General features: G+C 35.1%; 2 protein-coding genes across 2 annotated transcripts in view; both read left to right on the top strand.

The window, feature by feature from the left end:
• Window positions 1-16,915, top strand: part of LOC149587344 (uncharacterized) — a 280,925-nt gene that overhangs the window by 77,965 nt on the left and 186,045 nt on the right. The gene's annotated exons all lie outside the window — the stretch shown is intronic.
• Window positions 6,745-8,472, top strand: LOC149587351 (uncharacterized). Its single transcript, XM_089863423.1, has 4 exons — window positions 6,745-6,927; window positions 7,081-7,256; window positions 7,323-7,642; window positions 7,682-8,472. The coding sequence occupies exons 1-3, from the start codon at window positions 6,852-6,854 to the stop codon at window positions 7,473-7,475; spliced, it is 405 nt and encodes a 134-aa protein (XP_089719549.1). The 5' UTR covers window positions 6,745-6,851; the 3' UTR covers window positions 7,476-7,642; window positions 7,682-8,472.

The following is a 16,915-nucleotide window of genomic DNA, read 5'->3' as shown; positions in this document are numbered from 1 at the left end:
AATAGCACAAAACGATTCCATACCCATTTGCACAGAACGATTCCATACCCATTTGCACAAAACGATTCCATAGACCTGTGCACAAAAATATTCCATATACCTGTGCCCAAAGAGATTCCATAAAACTGTGCACAAAAAGATTCCCTAGACCTGTGCTCAAAAAATATGCCGTAGGCCTGTGCACAAACAGATGCCGTAGACCTATAAAGAAACAGATTCCGTAAACCTATGTACAAACAGATTCCGGAGATCTGTGCACAGATTCCGTAGCCATGTGCACAAACAAATTCCGTAGACTTGTACACAAGTGGAAGTCACAGACTTGTGCACAAGTGGAAGTCACAGGCTTGTGCACAACAGATGTCATAGACATGTTCAAACCAGATTCCATAGTTTTGTGCACAAACAGAAGCCATAGACCTGTGCACAAAAAACATTCTATAGACTTGTGCACATCAAGTTTCCATAGACCTGTGCACAAAAGATCTCATGGAGATGTGCATAAAAGATTTCATGGAACTGTGCACAAAACATTATATAGGCTTGTGCACATAAATATTCCTTAGACCTGTGTTCATAAAGATTTCATACCCATAGCACAAAACTATTCCATAACCATTTGCCCAGAAATATTCCCTAGACCTGCGCACAAAAATATTTCATAAAACTGTGCACAAAATGATTCCATTGACCTATGCACAAAATATTCTATTGGCTATAGTATAAACGTGTGACATAGACCTGTGTACAAAAATAATCCATGGAACTGTGCACAAAAACATGCCTTGGACCTGTTCAGAAACATTCCATACCCCCATATGCTCAAAAATATTTCACACCCATTTGCACAAACATTTTCCGTAGACCCGTGCACAAACAGATGCCGTAGACTAGCGCATAAACAGATTCCATAGATTTGCGCACAAATATAATAAGTAGACTCGTGCACAAATAGATTCCACAGACTTGTACACAAACGGAAGTCACACGGTTTTGCACAATCCGATGTTATAGACTTGTGCACAAACAGATGTCATATGCTTGTGTAAAAACTAATTTCATAGACTTGCTCAAAAAGACATTTGCACATGAGATTCCGTAGACTTGTGCACATAAAGATTCTTCAGACATGTGCACAAACATATTTTGTAGACCTGTACACACATAAATACCATAGACTTGTGCAAAAATAGATGTCAAATATTTGTGCAAAAATAGATGTTAAATATTTGTGCAAAAATAGATGTCAAATATTTGTGCAAAAATAGATGTCAAATATTTGTACAAAAACACATCCCTTAGACTTTTGCACAAAATGATGCCATAGACTTGTGCAAAATCATATGTCCTAGACCGGTGTACAAAACATTCTATAGATTTGTGCACAAACATGAGTCATATACCTGTACACAAAAATATTTCACGGACTTCTGCACAAAAACCTTCCATATACCTGTACACAAAAATATTCCATTGACCTCTGCACAAAAACATTCCATAACCCTATGCTCTAAACTTTTCCTTACCCATTTGCACAAAAATATAACGTACACCTGTGCACAAAAATATTCGGTATCCATTTTCACAAAATTATTCCATTGACCTCTGCACAAAAACATTCCATAACCCTATGCTCAAAAATTGTCCTTACCCATTTGCGCAAAAATATCACGTTCACCTGTGCACAAAAATATCACGTACACCCTTGCACAAGAATATCACGTACACCTGTGCACAAAAATATTCGGTATCCATTTTCACAAAAATATTCCGTACACCTGTGCACAAAAATATTCCAAATCCATTTTCACCATAATATTCCGTACACCTGTGAACAAAAATATTCCAAATCCATTTTCACCATAATATTCCGTACACCTGTGAACAAAAACAGTTCGTACACCTGTGCACAAAATTATTCCAAATCCAGTTTCACCTATAATATTTCGTACACCTGTGAACAAAAACAGTTCGTACACCTCTGCACAAAAATATTCCGTACACCTATGCATAAAAATATTTAGTTCACTTGTGCACAAATAGAAATCACAGGCTTGTGCACAAAGAAATGTCGTAGACTCGCGCAAAAAGAGATGTTATAGACATGTGCACATCAGATTCCATAGATTTATGCACAAACATTTTCAATACCCCTGTGCTAAAAAAGATTTCAAACCCTTATGCTCAAAAAGATTCCATACCCATTTGCACAAAAATAATCCGTAGACCCGTGCTCAAAAATATTCCGTCGACCCTTGCTCAGACAGAAGTCACTCGCGTGTGCACAAACAGATGTCATAGACTTGTGAATAAACAGATGTTATAGACTTGTGCACAAAGAGACGTTATAGACTTGTTCACACACAGGTGTTATAGACTTGTTCACAAGCAGGTGTTATAGAATTGCTCACAAACAGGTGTTATAGAATTGCTCACAAACAGGTGTTATAGAATTGCTCACAAACAGGTGTTATAGACTTGTTCACAAACAGATGATTTAGACTTGTTCACAAACAGATGATTTAGACTTGTTCACAAACAGATGATTTAGACTTGTGCACAAAAAGATGTTTTAGACTTGTGCATAAACAGATGTTTTAGTCTTGTGTACAAACAGATGTTTTAGTTTTGTGCACAAACAGATGTTTTAGTTTTGTGCACAAACAGATGATTTAGTCTTGTGTACAAACAGATGTTTTAGTTTAGTGCACAAACAGATGTTTTAGTCTTGTGTACAAACAGATGTTTTAGTTTTGTGCACAAACAGATGTTTTAGTCTTGTGTACAAACAGATGTTTTAGTTTTGTGCACAAACAGATGTTTTAGTCTTGTGCACAAACAGATGTTTTAGACTTGTGCATAAACAAATGTTATTGACTTGCGCAAAAAGAGATGTCATAGAAAATCAGATTCCAAAGGCCTGTGCATAATTAGAGGTCGTAGACCTGTGCACAAACAGAAGTCGTAGACCTGTGCAAATAAAGATTTTTCACTTGGGCACATAAAGATTCTTCAGACTTGTGTGCACATAAAGATTCTTCAGACTTGTGTGCATATCAAGATTCTTCAGACTTGTGTGCACATAAAGATTCTTCAAACTTGTGCACATAAAGATTCTTCAAACTTGTGCACATAAATATACCATAGACCCATGAACAAAAAATTCCATAGACCTGTGCACAGAAGATTCCATACTCCTATACTCAAAAGTACTTCATGCAGATTTGCACAAAAACATTACGTAGACCTGTGTAAAACAATATTCCATAGGCCTGTGCACGAAAAGATTCCATAGACCTGGAAACAAAACAATTGCATAGGCCTCTGCACAAAGAGATTTTATACCCCTTTGCACAAAAATATTCTGTAGGTCCACGCTTAAACAGATTCCGTAGACTTGTACACAAACAGATGTTATAGTTTAGACTCGTGTAAAAATTTAATTACCTATAATTGGTAATTATCTTTAATTGCTTATTTTGTTTAATTAAATTTAATCTGTACTTCGCAACTAAATTAGTTGGACGCGCAAAAGTTATAATGACAATTAAGGTAGCTAATTGCCCTACCAATTTGATTATCCGCAGTAAAACGACGTAAGTCCTAGAATGACTTTCTTTATTACTTAACCCAAGCAAAAAAGTCTTAAGTTCCACAGTTTAAAGGTAAACTACGTAATTCGGATAAGGTAATTAAAACTATTAAAAACAATACTTAAACTTTGTTTTTCTTAATGAAACAAAAATTGGCGCCCACTTTAAAAATGGGGCTTTCATTTAAGACCATTTTCAAATCAATCAAACGTATAGTTATTTTTGTAAGGGTAGTTACAAAATGGGTAAGTTTGGAAAATTTCCCATGTTATTTCTATGGAGATTCTCTAGTTTTTCGCCAAAATCTGTGATTAATTTTATGGAAATGAAAACCACCCTTAGCAACTTTATGCTTTATAAAATAAACTATTAGGTGGATCATCTTGAAATTTTTACCACATATTAAGGTCCCGGATTTTAGTTCAGTGGAAAAATTTCGAAACAATAAACTTAATACGAAAAAAGTTAAAACCAATCCAAAAACCTTTCTTATACATTAAAGCCGTCATCAGGCCTTATCTAAGGGAGCTACCGCTCCCTTAGAATTTCACACCCAACTTTAAAAAAGGGTATATTTAAAGTCTAATTTTCATGCAGCTGTGAGCTGTCTGTGCTTCTACGACTCAACGTGCATGAAAAACCTTAGAGATTGTTGGCAGAGTTCCTTACTCCTTGTATATTTACTGTTGACGGGCATAATACAAGGAAATAGCCTTACACTGCACGAGCTACGATTTAGAAACAAATGTCATTAAAAGTTTCGTATTTCTGGAAAACTAAATTACGGTCTACTCCTACGTTGAACTTTCCACATTTAAGATCGATTTTGTGTTTGTTACACATTCAGCCTACTCTTTTCAAAGTAGGATCTAGAACCAAACGAACAAAAAATTCGACCGAGTTTGAAAGTCGTTAAATATATTCACGAGTTTGTAATTCATAGATCCGTTTCATTAACATAAACCAAAAAGCACGCTGTTATTTGTAGTTTTCCCTGTTGATACGTTTCGTGCGACACATGTAATAATAATGTTGTATGTAATAACTTCCCTCATCATTACTCTATAAGCGCCTAACTATTTGCCAAGGCGCATGCGCTTGTGAATTTTTGCCCAACGTCGAGACAATCAAGTTTTGTGGGTTGATTGCTGAGGATTTAGTACCAAACATTCATTGACTTCACCCCAGGGTGCGAGCATGGAAATCTGAGGCTTGTTGAACAAGGAAGTAAACAGAGAAGGGTGAGCTCGGGAAGAATCATGTTGCATACCTATTAATAGTATACAGTAAGTATTATCCATCTTCTATTATCTACTGATATAAGTTATAGTCGCGCTATATTCTTCATAAACTTTCGAATGTAGAAGTAAGCGTGTTCTAGATTTGGCATAACGGATTCGATATCACCAAGGATAATTTATTTATCAATTGAAAATTGAGAAATGGTAGAAAATAAATTTGAATTTCTTTTCAATGATCGTTTTAAATACAGGTAAGATTTGAATTTATAAATATGAAAATTATTAATTTTTTTTAAAAAAAAATGTCCCAATTATTACAGGTACGCCAATGAAACTCCCATAAACTATGCGACAATTACGGTAAGCTCGGGAGTTCGCAGATCGAAATCTTTTTATTGAAGCAAGTTGGTAAATATACTTCAAATTCTTACCAGGAAACGTGGGGGTTGGCGAACATGGTGTCGGCGTACAGAAGCACGGCAGATTACGTAAAACGATCCTATGACATGAAGTAATCTTTGTTGTGTTTTGAAGTAGTTTCAATTATTGCCCTCAAACAATTTCGATTTAAAAAGCAAAAGCTGAGGAATTTGGAAATTCGATGTTAATTATTATTGTGAAGTCTTTATGAAGTTGGATTGTACTTTAAAATTTCTCCCTCGCGGCGATCATCTAGAGTTACGAGAAACGTCTAGCCTCCCAATGGCGGGGCTTCCACCTAAGGTTAACGCAATTGCGCTGTTCTTATCCATAGCTGCAATTCGAAACCTTTATATACTACCTATTTGAGTACGACGAAACAACAGGCGTATGCTTCGTTTCAATCGTACTTATTAGTCAAGTCACTCAAAGTGAAATACACATTTAAATAAACAGGTTAAGTTGTTATAATATAAGTTAGTTTCATGGTGGTTACTGGATTAGTTAAAGTTCTGACAATTATCGGGTTATAGCTTCGGAGTTTCCATAAATATTTGTGCGCGTGCACCTTCAGTGCGGCTAGTCACAAATCAGCTATGTTATAATGTAACATTAAGAGTCATGGTGACAAACTAAGAATATTGTTGAGTTGAAACGAGAGGATAGTGTTTACACGCCAACCCAGCTGTGAATCTAGCTTTGAACAGAGGAGTAGAAAATTGAGCCTTTACCAATACATAAGGGACTATCTCGCCAAACTTTATACTCTGTTTTTTTCCATTGGATGATAGCCTTGGGCAAAAGACATGCCCTTATTGGATGAAAATTTCGTCTGCTGTAAATTCTCTATGCTTTGAATAATTCATTAATTTTAACTTCTACAATTGTTTATCAATAAAGAGCGATCCAAATCTACATAATAAAGTTTGTAGGTTGTACCCCATCTTGACTCGGAGAGGTAATATTTTGGTTTTCCCAAATTGTTTAGCCAATAAATTCATTAATAAATGTTTTCGAAGTGAGCCTAGTAGAAATGATTTGCCTTGATATATGTCAGGAATGAAATTTAATTTATAAATACACATTTCAGCAGCTTAATATTATTACTGACATCTAGGATAATATTCGAAAGTCATAATTTGGACTTTTTAGAAACTCTTAAAATTTTTAATGAACCTAATGTAGCAAACGTAAGTGAATTTTCAGCTAATAAAGAGGTAAAATACAAAGTAGTGTTATGAGATAAATTTCACCCCGATCTAGAAGGTTCATTGTGTCATGATACCCATGCCGCTCTCAATTTTCAGCGGCCGACTGGAATATTTCAGTCCGTCTTGGCCCTTTGGAGCGTCCAGAACTATTATTATATACCGAAAAGGGGCGTGGCAACTTCGTTGTCCTTCTTAAATATGGATTCGCCAGTAAATTTCACTCAGTTACAATCCAGTACCCAATCATAAATTCGTTGTTGATTTAATTAGGTGGTGACTTTAATGGCGCTAACAGTGGTCCTTCTTGCGGTTTTACTCGTCATTCGTTCGCTAGTAATGGACAAATACAAAAATTGTTAACAAATTAGTCCGAGAAACACTGGAAAATGTCTGGAATAACGCGTCGCTGTTGTGTGCTGAACGAAAGGAAGTTTTTTATCTTTTGGTGGCACTGGCTTTGGAGTAAAAATAATTCTGATCGTGGTTGGGGCATAACACCTTTGAGAGGAGACTGTCTCTCAGAAAGGTTTTCACTCTACGTTTTGTTATAGTTGGAATTATTTTTTTCTATGGCGATTTCCATCATTCTGCCCCATATTACTTGTCGTCTGCTAGCCTCGTCGTGGCTTATAGGAGTAACTTTCATTCTGTTTTTCTTGGGTTGTTACTTGCGAACCGAGTTCACGACTGAGAGTTACGATTGCATCGACAGCCTCTCGGACTTGATCAAATCAGGAATTCCACCTGTTATGATCGAAGGCACTGGAACATTCGAATATCTTCAAGTTTTGGTGAATATCAGTATTCACGTTAATATTAAGTCCCCTATTCACTTGACATCATTGGTTCGTATTTAGGCTGCCAAGGACCCAGTTGTTCAGGAATGGCTAGACGCACTCGATATGGAACACAATTTTAAAAGTGTTGTGGATTATATAATGATTGACGGATACGTTCCGATCATTTCTGGGAAAGAAGCTCTGCTCATATCAGACAAATACTTGACTTGACTCTTGGGAGAAGTCTTGACCGCTGAAGCTGAGACTAAACAGCTCTTCGCGGACCAAGGAGGACTTTACTTTTCGAAACACGAAATTGTCTTCGACTACTTACACATCGTTTACAATACATCTTGGATGAGTAGGAGTCCAATAGTACACGAGTTCGGACAACTGGGGTCAGTATGAATTTTGTCGTAAAGTGACAAGGACTGCAGTATGGGACCAATGTTCGAAACGCAAGTTTTCAACTATCTTAGAGTTCGTCTACTATCACCCTATGGAATACGTCACGTGGAAAAGACCACTGAAAAGCTCTTCGGACTTGGACCTCAGTAGCGTCAGTTCTCCTTTCTACTTGTTTTTCATTCTGATGTCAGCATCAGTAGCCGTTGTTATTACCGAGATTTGCTTGGACCAAGTTTCTAAACGTTGAAATTAAGCCATGCTCATTAAATTGTTTTGTCGTACCATAAATCAATTAAACAAATTCCCAATAGCGACATAATAATAATGTCACCTAAAGCGGGGTTGTTTTCCCCAAATCTGTATATATTTAGACTAATTAAGGATGTGATAGAACTTTCACCTCTATATTTCCTTAACTATACACTGTAAAAATTAAGCGTGCTTTTGGCATTCAAAAATGACAGTGACCGTTCAATTTTGAACAAGCCTCTATTGGCCCTTTCACATTTAACCAGAGACATTCAATTTTGCACAAGGGGTGTTTTAGGCGTTCGAAACCAACCATGAGCATTCATTTTTGAACAAACTACCGCCATATCGATCAAAACTTAACTCTAGCATTCATTTTTGAACAGCTTATATATTACCCTTCAAAAATGATCTTTATCCCATTCAATTTTAATTTTGAATAACCACCTTGCGCTAATGAAGCGTTCAGATATGGTCGTTTTGGCGTTCTAATAGGATTAGTTTTAAAACAAGATCGTTTTAGGTGTTCAAATAAGAACTTTTTGGCTTTCAAACGAGATTGCTTTTGACGTTCAAATAAGAACTTTTGACTTGGAAACGAGATTGTTTTTGACGTTCAAACGAGTGCATTATGGGCGTTCAAACGAGTGCATTATGGGCGTTCAAACGAGTGTGATATGAACGTTCAAACGAGAGCAATATGGACGTTCACACAAGAACGTTATGGACGTTCAAACGAAAATGTTTTTGGCTTTGTTGTATGGGTATTCAAACGTGAATGAAATTGTTCAATCGCAAAAGGTGTGCAAAACAAAATTAATTCTGCCTTAAAATTACTTGATTCCGCTGCTGTAAATTTGTAATCTCAAACAAAGCTTACATTAAAAATACAATAACATCTCAACAATTTACTATAACTTGCTTATTTACCGTGAATTAAATATATATTTGTATGTACAGTCCCGGACAAAAGTTTCTGGACATTTTCATTTGGCTGCCATTTTGTTCCTATTTGAGCTAGAGTAACAAATTAGGACTTTCTAGATAGGTACCCTTCTCAAAATTATTTTAGAATTAAAAATGACACGGTGGCACTAATAGGGCGTAAGCCATAGCGCAAATAGTAAAGCCCCCCGATAATGACGTCACGAAATAATGCTTCAAATGGATCAGCAATGCTATCGTTGCGCGCGTCTTGTCAAGTAGAATCCAAAACTGTTTTCATATTGTCAATCGGTTCAGACAATCAAAAGTTATGACAAAAAACGTGACGTTAAAAACATTGGCAAATAGGCCCAACGAATATTTATTTCATCTATATCAACTTAGCTCAGTAGCAAAACATTACGATCAGAAAAACAGGATGTTCAAGCCATATCATAGTTTTATACACTGTTAATAAAAAAGGGACATGATTGAACCATTTGAGGTTCAAAGTCATGCAACCCAGGGCCAACCATTTATGGTTTGAATACGAACCCTTTAAAAATGGTTCAATATTGAATCTTTAAAAATGGTTCAATATTGAACCTCTAAAAATGGTTCAATATTGAACCTCTAAAAATGGTTCAATGTTGAACCTTTAAAAATGGTTCAATATTGAACCTTTAAAATGGTTCAATATTGAACCTCTAAAAATGGTTCAATATTGAACTTTTAAAAATGGTTCAATATTGAACCTTTAAAAATGGTTCAATATTGAACCTTTAAAAATGGTTCATATTAATACCATTGAAAGGTTCAAACGAGAACCTTTGTAAGATTCGAACGAGTCCCTTTGTAAGGTTCGAACGACTACCTTTGTAAGGTTCGAACGACTACCTTTGTAAGGTTCGAACGACTACCTTTGTAAGGTTCAAACGACTACCTTTGTAAGGTTCGAACGACTACCTTTGTAAGGTTCGAACGACTACCTTTGTAAGGTTCGAACGAGAACCTTTGTAAGGTTCGAACGAGTACCTTTAAGAGTGTCACGTAACACCTTTAAGAATGGGAGATTTTTTGGTGGGATAGTAGTAGAAATTCTAGTATTTTTCCTAAACTTTTTCATGAGGCATAACTCAAATATCGAGTGTGGTTTTACTGTTTGATAAAATTTTGATTATCCGCAGTATTATTAGCAATTGGTGCTATATTCATAGCAGGGTTCCATCTTGAGAGAACTTCATCCCCTATAGGGAGGAAAGTTCTCACATGCAGAACTATACCTCTTTAAGCGAGGGTTGTTCCATATAAAGTCATTTTAACGGGTTTATAAACTTCTGAAAAAGGCAGAAAGTTTTTGATTTGTACAAATGCGTAGGGTATTAAATTAGTTTTGGAGGCTATAATATTCAAGCAGTAGATATAGACGTTCTTGTTAAATTTAATAATCTTTTTTTAATAAGAGTTTTTCGAGCACCAGAAACGCGTTTAATCTAATTTGCACTACAGATTTTACAAAAAAAAATCCATTTAGTACTCTAATTTTTCTCAAAATAATGATAAAACATGTCACAAAAGCAAGTGCCCCACTTTGGATTCAATAGCTGGCCCTACTGTGAGGCCAATACCTAACCTAGTCTCGTTTTTTAAGAGTATCGCCTAACACTATTAAGAGTGTCGCTTAACACCTGTAAGAGCATAGTTTTATGAAGGTACAACACCGCCAGATTACCAATTTCTTTGTTAGTATTATTTAAAGGATAAAACTGTTTTCTTTTATGAATATCATCTTTAAAAAAAGGTTTAGCAATTACGTTTTTCAATAATTTTTTTACTGTTTGTATTGACTTTAATATTAATACATTAATGAAAATGAAAGGCCTTATTTAAGAAACCCGCAGTATTATAATTTTTAATTTCGAACGGTGTTTTAATAGTGTTATTTTACACCGAATTTACACTTTTAATTGGCCCCTAAAAATCAAGGTAATAAAACTCTCTTTCGGGTGTTTTTACGGTGTTTACACCGTTTTAACACGTTTTTAACACTTTCATTTCTTAGAGTGTTGAAAGGTTCGTCATCTTGTTTATTGCGAACCCCAATTAGTTGAATACAATGAACACAACCACTTTCTCAAATGTAGGCACTATTTTGTGACCCTTTCTGCTTTGAATGTGTAAACATTTATTTCCGACAAGCGGTTTTCAATGGGCGACATATTGAGGGAATTGCTTGGGCATTGAATTTCTAGATGGTTCTCTCCGAAATGCGCGGTGATCAACCAAACGTTCATGCAGACTTATGTTGAAACTGACATCAAGAATTGAAGAATCGCTACTAATCTAGATGGAAATCTCTTTTCACCCTCTGGCCTTTGCGAACCATAGTGGAACAGAATGTCGCACCGGTGGCCACATCTTCACCAAAGGCAGATTTGAAGTATCATTCTACAATTGTTGACTTATACATTTGTGTAATATTAAAGGGTATATGAATATGGCTCAATGCATTGATTCCGTGGTGGACGTGTATTCAGAACATTACAGTTAACATCACTGCCCCTTTACTGGAATGTCATTCGGTTATTTGGACGAGCTATGTTCAACTGTTCACTTTCTCTTTAAAATCATCCCTAATGATTCAAAACCCCTTATTTAGCATTTGGAAATGGGAAGTGGCGACTTTAAAAAAACACTTTGTAAAAAATATATTCAAACAATAATATAAGATAGGTTTTTTATCAATTGTATCAGATCAATAATTTGCGGCTTATTGTTAAAACAACACGTCGCGGGAGAGAAAGTTTTTAATTGCGTCGACTGTACCATCCTTTCTGCAAATGCTAGTTTCGCGAACGACATTCTTATCACGCCTTTCAATCAAAGTAGCAGGGTGCAAGAGAGAATAAACCGAGAGAATGGAAATGCATCAAAAACTGTAGTCTTGTGACCAAACTAGAAAACCAAAACTGTCAATAGAGTAGTATTACTCCATGTTAACTTCCCACAAGCTCTAATAAAGGCAGTGAGCCGAAATACTCTATAGAAAATGATTCGTGCTAATAATGTTACAAAATCTTATAAACAAGCAAGTTTCCGACTCCTCAAAACCAAAAACCTACCTTTTCAACCCAAAATGGTTTCGTCCATTGAATTTCTTGTGCATTTTGAGCTAAAAGGTTCTGAAACAAAATACTTAGAAATAGGCTACTTCCAGCTTGACAGCGCTAAATATACCGCTTAGTAAAATTTAAAGAACAGTAGTATCGTACATTTACTTACTATTAAAAAACACCGCTATATGCACTTAAAAACGGTGACATAATGCGACCTCAAATGTACACATTATTTAGTGGTTATAAGAGCATACATTTTAAAAATATATTTCAAATTTGTAAGCCCCTCAAATTCAAAACTCGTTACGTTAAATATGTGATATGTATTATTATTCCCCTTCAAACGTGCTAAAAGGAGTATATAAATCTCCGTCACAAAAATATTACGAGCCGCAACCTGAGGCGCCCGTAATGGTTTATCATTAAACGTTTAAAATTGTGATAAAGCACCTTCAATTTTTTTTAATTTGAACCTTAATAAAAATTAACATTTAGTGTTATGGAATTGAACCTTGTGAGGTTTTTCACTGAACCTTCCATGATTTAGCATTGAACCTTTTATTTAAATTAAGTTTGCATGGTTTCATACTCCACCTTCGATGGTTTAGATTTGTACCTTATATTTAAATGAACCTTGCTAGGTTTATACCTGAACCTTCCATGGTTTAGCATTGAACCATCCATGGTTTAGCATTGAACCTTTTATTTAGATTAACTTTGTATGGTTTCTTACTACACCTTCGATGGTTTAGAATTGAACCTTATATTTAAATGAACCATGCAAGGTTTATACCTGAACCTTCCATGGTTTATACTTGAACCTTCCATGGTTTAGCATTGAATCTTTTTTCATATGACCCATGTGAGGTTTGTCATTCAACCTTTCAAGATTTAGAATTGAACCTTTTATTCAAATGAATTTCGTAAGGTTTATCTCTGAACCTTGCATCGTGATAATTTGAACCTTAAAAGGGTTATATAGGAGCCTTTCATGCGGATGAACCCTTTAAGGTACACCAGTGAACCATTGTTTTAGATTTTACCATTTTAGGTTTTTTATAGCACCATTTGTGTCGATTGAACCCTCCATGGTTAAAAACCGAACCCCATCTGAACCTTTTCCAATAACAGTATACTCTGAAATTATAGAAATGAGGTTTTAAGAATTACGTTCAGTAATGTGGCGATTTATTAGTTAATTGCCAATAGTGTCTCGATTTTAAAAGGACAATAGGGTCTCGATTTTAAAAGGACAATAGGGTTCCAACTTAGAAAAAAGTTTTTGGAAGGCGCTTTGGAAAGTAGAAATTTTGGATTTGTGTGCAGGGTAGTGTTAAGTCTGTGAATTTTGAATAATAAGCAAGTTGTGATTGCTAAAGTGGAAGGAATTTCGACATTAAAAGTTTTGCAAATATTCCATAATGCGCGAAGTTTCCGTTTTGGGTTGAATTCTTTCTGAAGTAAATGTTTTAAGCTCTTTAAGAAAAAATATTTTGTGAAGCTTCCGGGTGGGTGGGTTTTCGGTGATTAATGTTTTTGTGTCTTTCGGTAAATAATGTTTGGGTGTCTTTTCGGTATAAAAATGTTTGGTTGGATTTGGTTAGGAAATGGTTTGAGTGCTTGGAGAATAAATATCGTGGCAGAACTCCATTTTGCAGAATAGGTGACGTGTCTACCATGGAAATGTAGCGGAGAATCGGGAATGAAGATTCACGATGACATGAATTAGAGAGGAATGTAACAACGACAAATTCTTGAAGAAGGATGCGAATATTAATTCTCATTGTGAAATGGATGGTAATCTCCGAAGATAATGGTCCGAATTATTATATTATTTAAATTAAAAAGACTCACTTGTCCTTATGACATGAAAATATTGATATTCGAATACTTCTCCTTTTGTCTGGAAGTTTAATTTTTCCACCACTTTTGAAATTAGACAACTATCTCTTTAAATTTTGGAATGCCATATATTTTTTGTTAAATCTAAGGTTAATTAAAGAACGTTGTATTTAAAAAAGTAGTCTTCAAATAATGAATGAAATGGATTTTTAATGTGTATATAAAAAACTATATAAGTAGTTCACTGGAATTTACACAGTCATCAACATCATATTAATAATAATAATATTAATAATAGGGGCTGGGCTTCATGAAACGAGAAAAAAATACCTTTTGTATTTTATTTCCGAGTAGGTAGGCTGCCTTGTTTTTTAAGCTTTCAGCATGGCAATCACTTAATTCATCAGCCACGCCAAAGTGTATAATCACGGTAAACAAGTGCCTGCCTACGTTGGAGATGATGTTACGATTTACGTTTATTCATTAATGAAAATATTCAGGAATTTTATCATGAATGTTTGCAAAAATTTAATCATGAATGTTTTTGAAAATTTGATCATGAACATTTTTAAGAATCTCATCATGAATATTTTCAAGAATTTAATCATGAAAATTTAGAAAAATCAATCATGATAACTAAGAAAAAATCTATCATAAATATTTCGAAAAATCCATCTTGCATATTTGAAAAAAAATTATACAAGAATATATAGAGAAAAAATGCATCATGAATACTTGAAAAAAATACATCTTGAATATTTTCAAATTATAACGAATGGTTTTATAGATGTTAAGCCTAAAAGTGTCTGACCTTTCCTATACGTCCTTAAGATTTAAATTGAAATTCCCAATGTATAAAAAAAACTCGATGTCTTAGATTAGTGGTGTCTTTGAAATTTGAGTAACAAATGGTATATAGGGCATTGTAGAACATGGGTTTGATTTATTGGTCTTTCAGTACTAATTTCTGTATTGGTATACTTACGACAGTTTATTTACTTATGCAAAAACCGCGATATACGATTGATTGACGTATAAACAGCTGGTAGTGTGTTCAAAACTTGTTCAATATCTCGATTTACATATTAGAACTGAAAAATAGCTTTTAGGTTTTATCGATTCACATGGGTATACGGACTAAACCCTTCCAAGACAAAGAACCCCAGACATAATCTCCCATTACTGAAATTGTACAAAATCCCCATCCCCAGACAAAATCCTCGATTGTTAACCCTATCCGACAAAAGTGAAAAATCCCCCGATAATTATCCCCATCATAGAAAAAATACAATATCAATATAATCCGAAACGCTTCAGCAATCCGGTAGTGCAATAGATCAGGCGTTGGACTATTTCTAATTCATTCGTTGACTTTCATTCATTTCAAGGGAAAAATAAGTTCAACCACTGAATGAACACTTGTGGGAGTTTTAGAATTACTCATACCATTCACGGGGTCTCAGGAAACTCTTTGCCAAATTTTAACCTTCTGTTTTGGATAAAGAATGCGCGCGAGGAAATTTGTTTTCACGCTATAGGATGGGCAACTCCTCTATCTCCGACAGCAGCTTATTCTGTATATACTCTATTTTCAGCTTCGGTTGTTAGCACGCGCAAAGCTAGGTCTCTATGTTATGTAGCTTTGTGCGTGCTGACAAGAGACGAAGAAAAAAAAAGGATTATAAATATCCGCGAGATTTTTATCTCAAATGCACGGACCTGTAGGCTTTAGTTTCAAATACGTGCATAGTCGTATGAAATCAATTGGTGGGTCCTTCAAACATTATCAATAGCGAAAATTATTTCTTGAGATTCCCAAAAGATTTAGAAACGTAATAAATATTTATAATACTAACTCTAACATCCTTCCCTAATAGTCTAAATTAGTATTACTTGAAATTTTAAAAGTCACTGGCTCTTCTATGAAGTCGACACTCGACAGTCGAGGCACTTCAACTTTTTTTCGAAGCCTACTAGAATTCCCGCCCATACATTTGAGCTAAAACTCGCGGATATTTTAACCCCAGAGAATCATTATTTTCTTCGTCTCTTGTCATCACGCACAAAGCTACCTTACATTGAGACCCAGCTTTGCGCGTGCTGACAACCCAAGCTGAATCAGATTATACAGAATAAGCTGTCGTCAGAAATAGGGGAGTTGCCTATCCTTTAGCGTGAAAACAAATTTCCTCACGCGGATTGTTTTATCCATGCTCCTATGTTACCCAGTAGGATAAAAACCCTTGGAAGGAAAAACAGACTGAAATGCGCCTTTTTACATAAATAGAAATTGATTTTTAAAATTTTTAGCGGTAGAACTTTTGGTAAACATTATATTTTACAATATTATTACAATATTTACATAGAAGTATACGAAAAGGTTTCCTCTAAAATAGCAATAATAGCGCTTAATAAAAATTATAATATTTGAAAAATGCTAAAACCATTCATAATTTGATATCGCAGCTGTTTGAAGATCATTTCATCACCTAATAGAGAAATTATGAAAGACAACATATAAATTCTATTATTAGAGTTGTAAACAAGTTGGGAAAACCAAAATATTACCTCTCCGAGTCAAGACGACTACTTACAAACTTATTTACCCAGATATGGAAATGTTTCTTAAGTTAAAATTTATGAAATATTAAAGCAGTATACAAAGCATAGCAAATTTACTGTAAATCAGACGACATTTTACATCCAATAATGATATACTTGTACACATTAAAATCATCCGATGGGGGAAAAACGGGTCATCGGCGTTTTATAAATGACGCTAGCCTAATAAAGCGTGCAAGGTACCAAGGCTTAACAAAAATTGTAGGATCACATATTTATAGAGATAGATAACAACTTTTATAACTAAAATTAGAAACTAACATATCTCTTAAAATTCTCGCGTGATCAACTGGTTTCACGCCAATTAAATAGCTATAGTCCCATAGAGCTATTTGTATTAATTCCTCCATAGGTTTTTTCGCCAAGCTGAGAACTACGCGTTTTACGTCACGTTATCCAAAAAGCCGACTATTTTCTTTGAAGACCGCGCTAGCTCAGCGCTAAGCACCGTAACGTCAAAATTCAAAAACAAAATCCCTGGGCCGCGTTCAGCAACGCTGGGCTCTGCTG

Source organism: Phalangium opilio, unplaced genomic scaffold, assembly GCF_054372755.1.
Source record: "Phalangium opilio isolate 3A_F unplaced genomic scaffold, DU_Popi_V2 ptg001170l_1, whole genome shotgun sequence".
NCBI lineage: Eukaryota > Metazoa > Arthropoda > Arachnida > Opiliones > Phalangiidae > Phalangium > Phalangium opilio.
This window is presented reverse-complemented; position numbering and strand designations above follow the sequence as displayed.

Excerpts from the sequence above, each read along its gene's own strand:
- LOC149587351 (XM_089863423.1), top strand. The coding sequence starts at position 6,852 with ATGTCTGGAATAACGCGTCGCTGTTGTGTGCTGAACGAAAGGAAGTTT. Across the intron at positions 6,928-7,080 it reads TTGGTGGCACTGGCTTTGGA|CCTCGTCGTGGCTTATAGGA; the intron begins GTAAAAATAATT and ends GTCGTCTGCTAG. Across the intron at positions 7,257-7,322 it reads TCGAATATCTTCAAGTTTTG|GCTGCCAAGGACCCAGTTGT; the intron begins GTGAATATCAGT and ends GTTCGTATTTAG.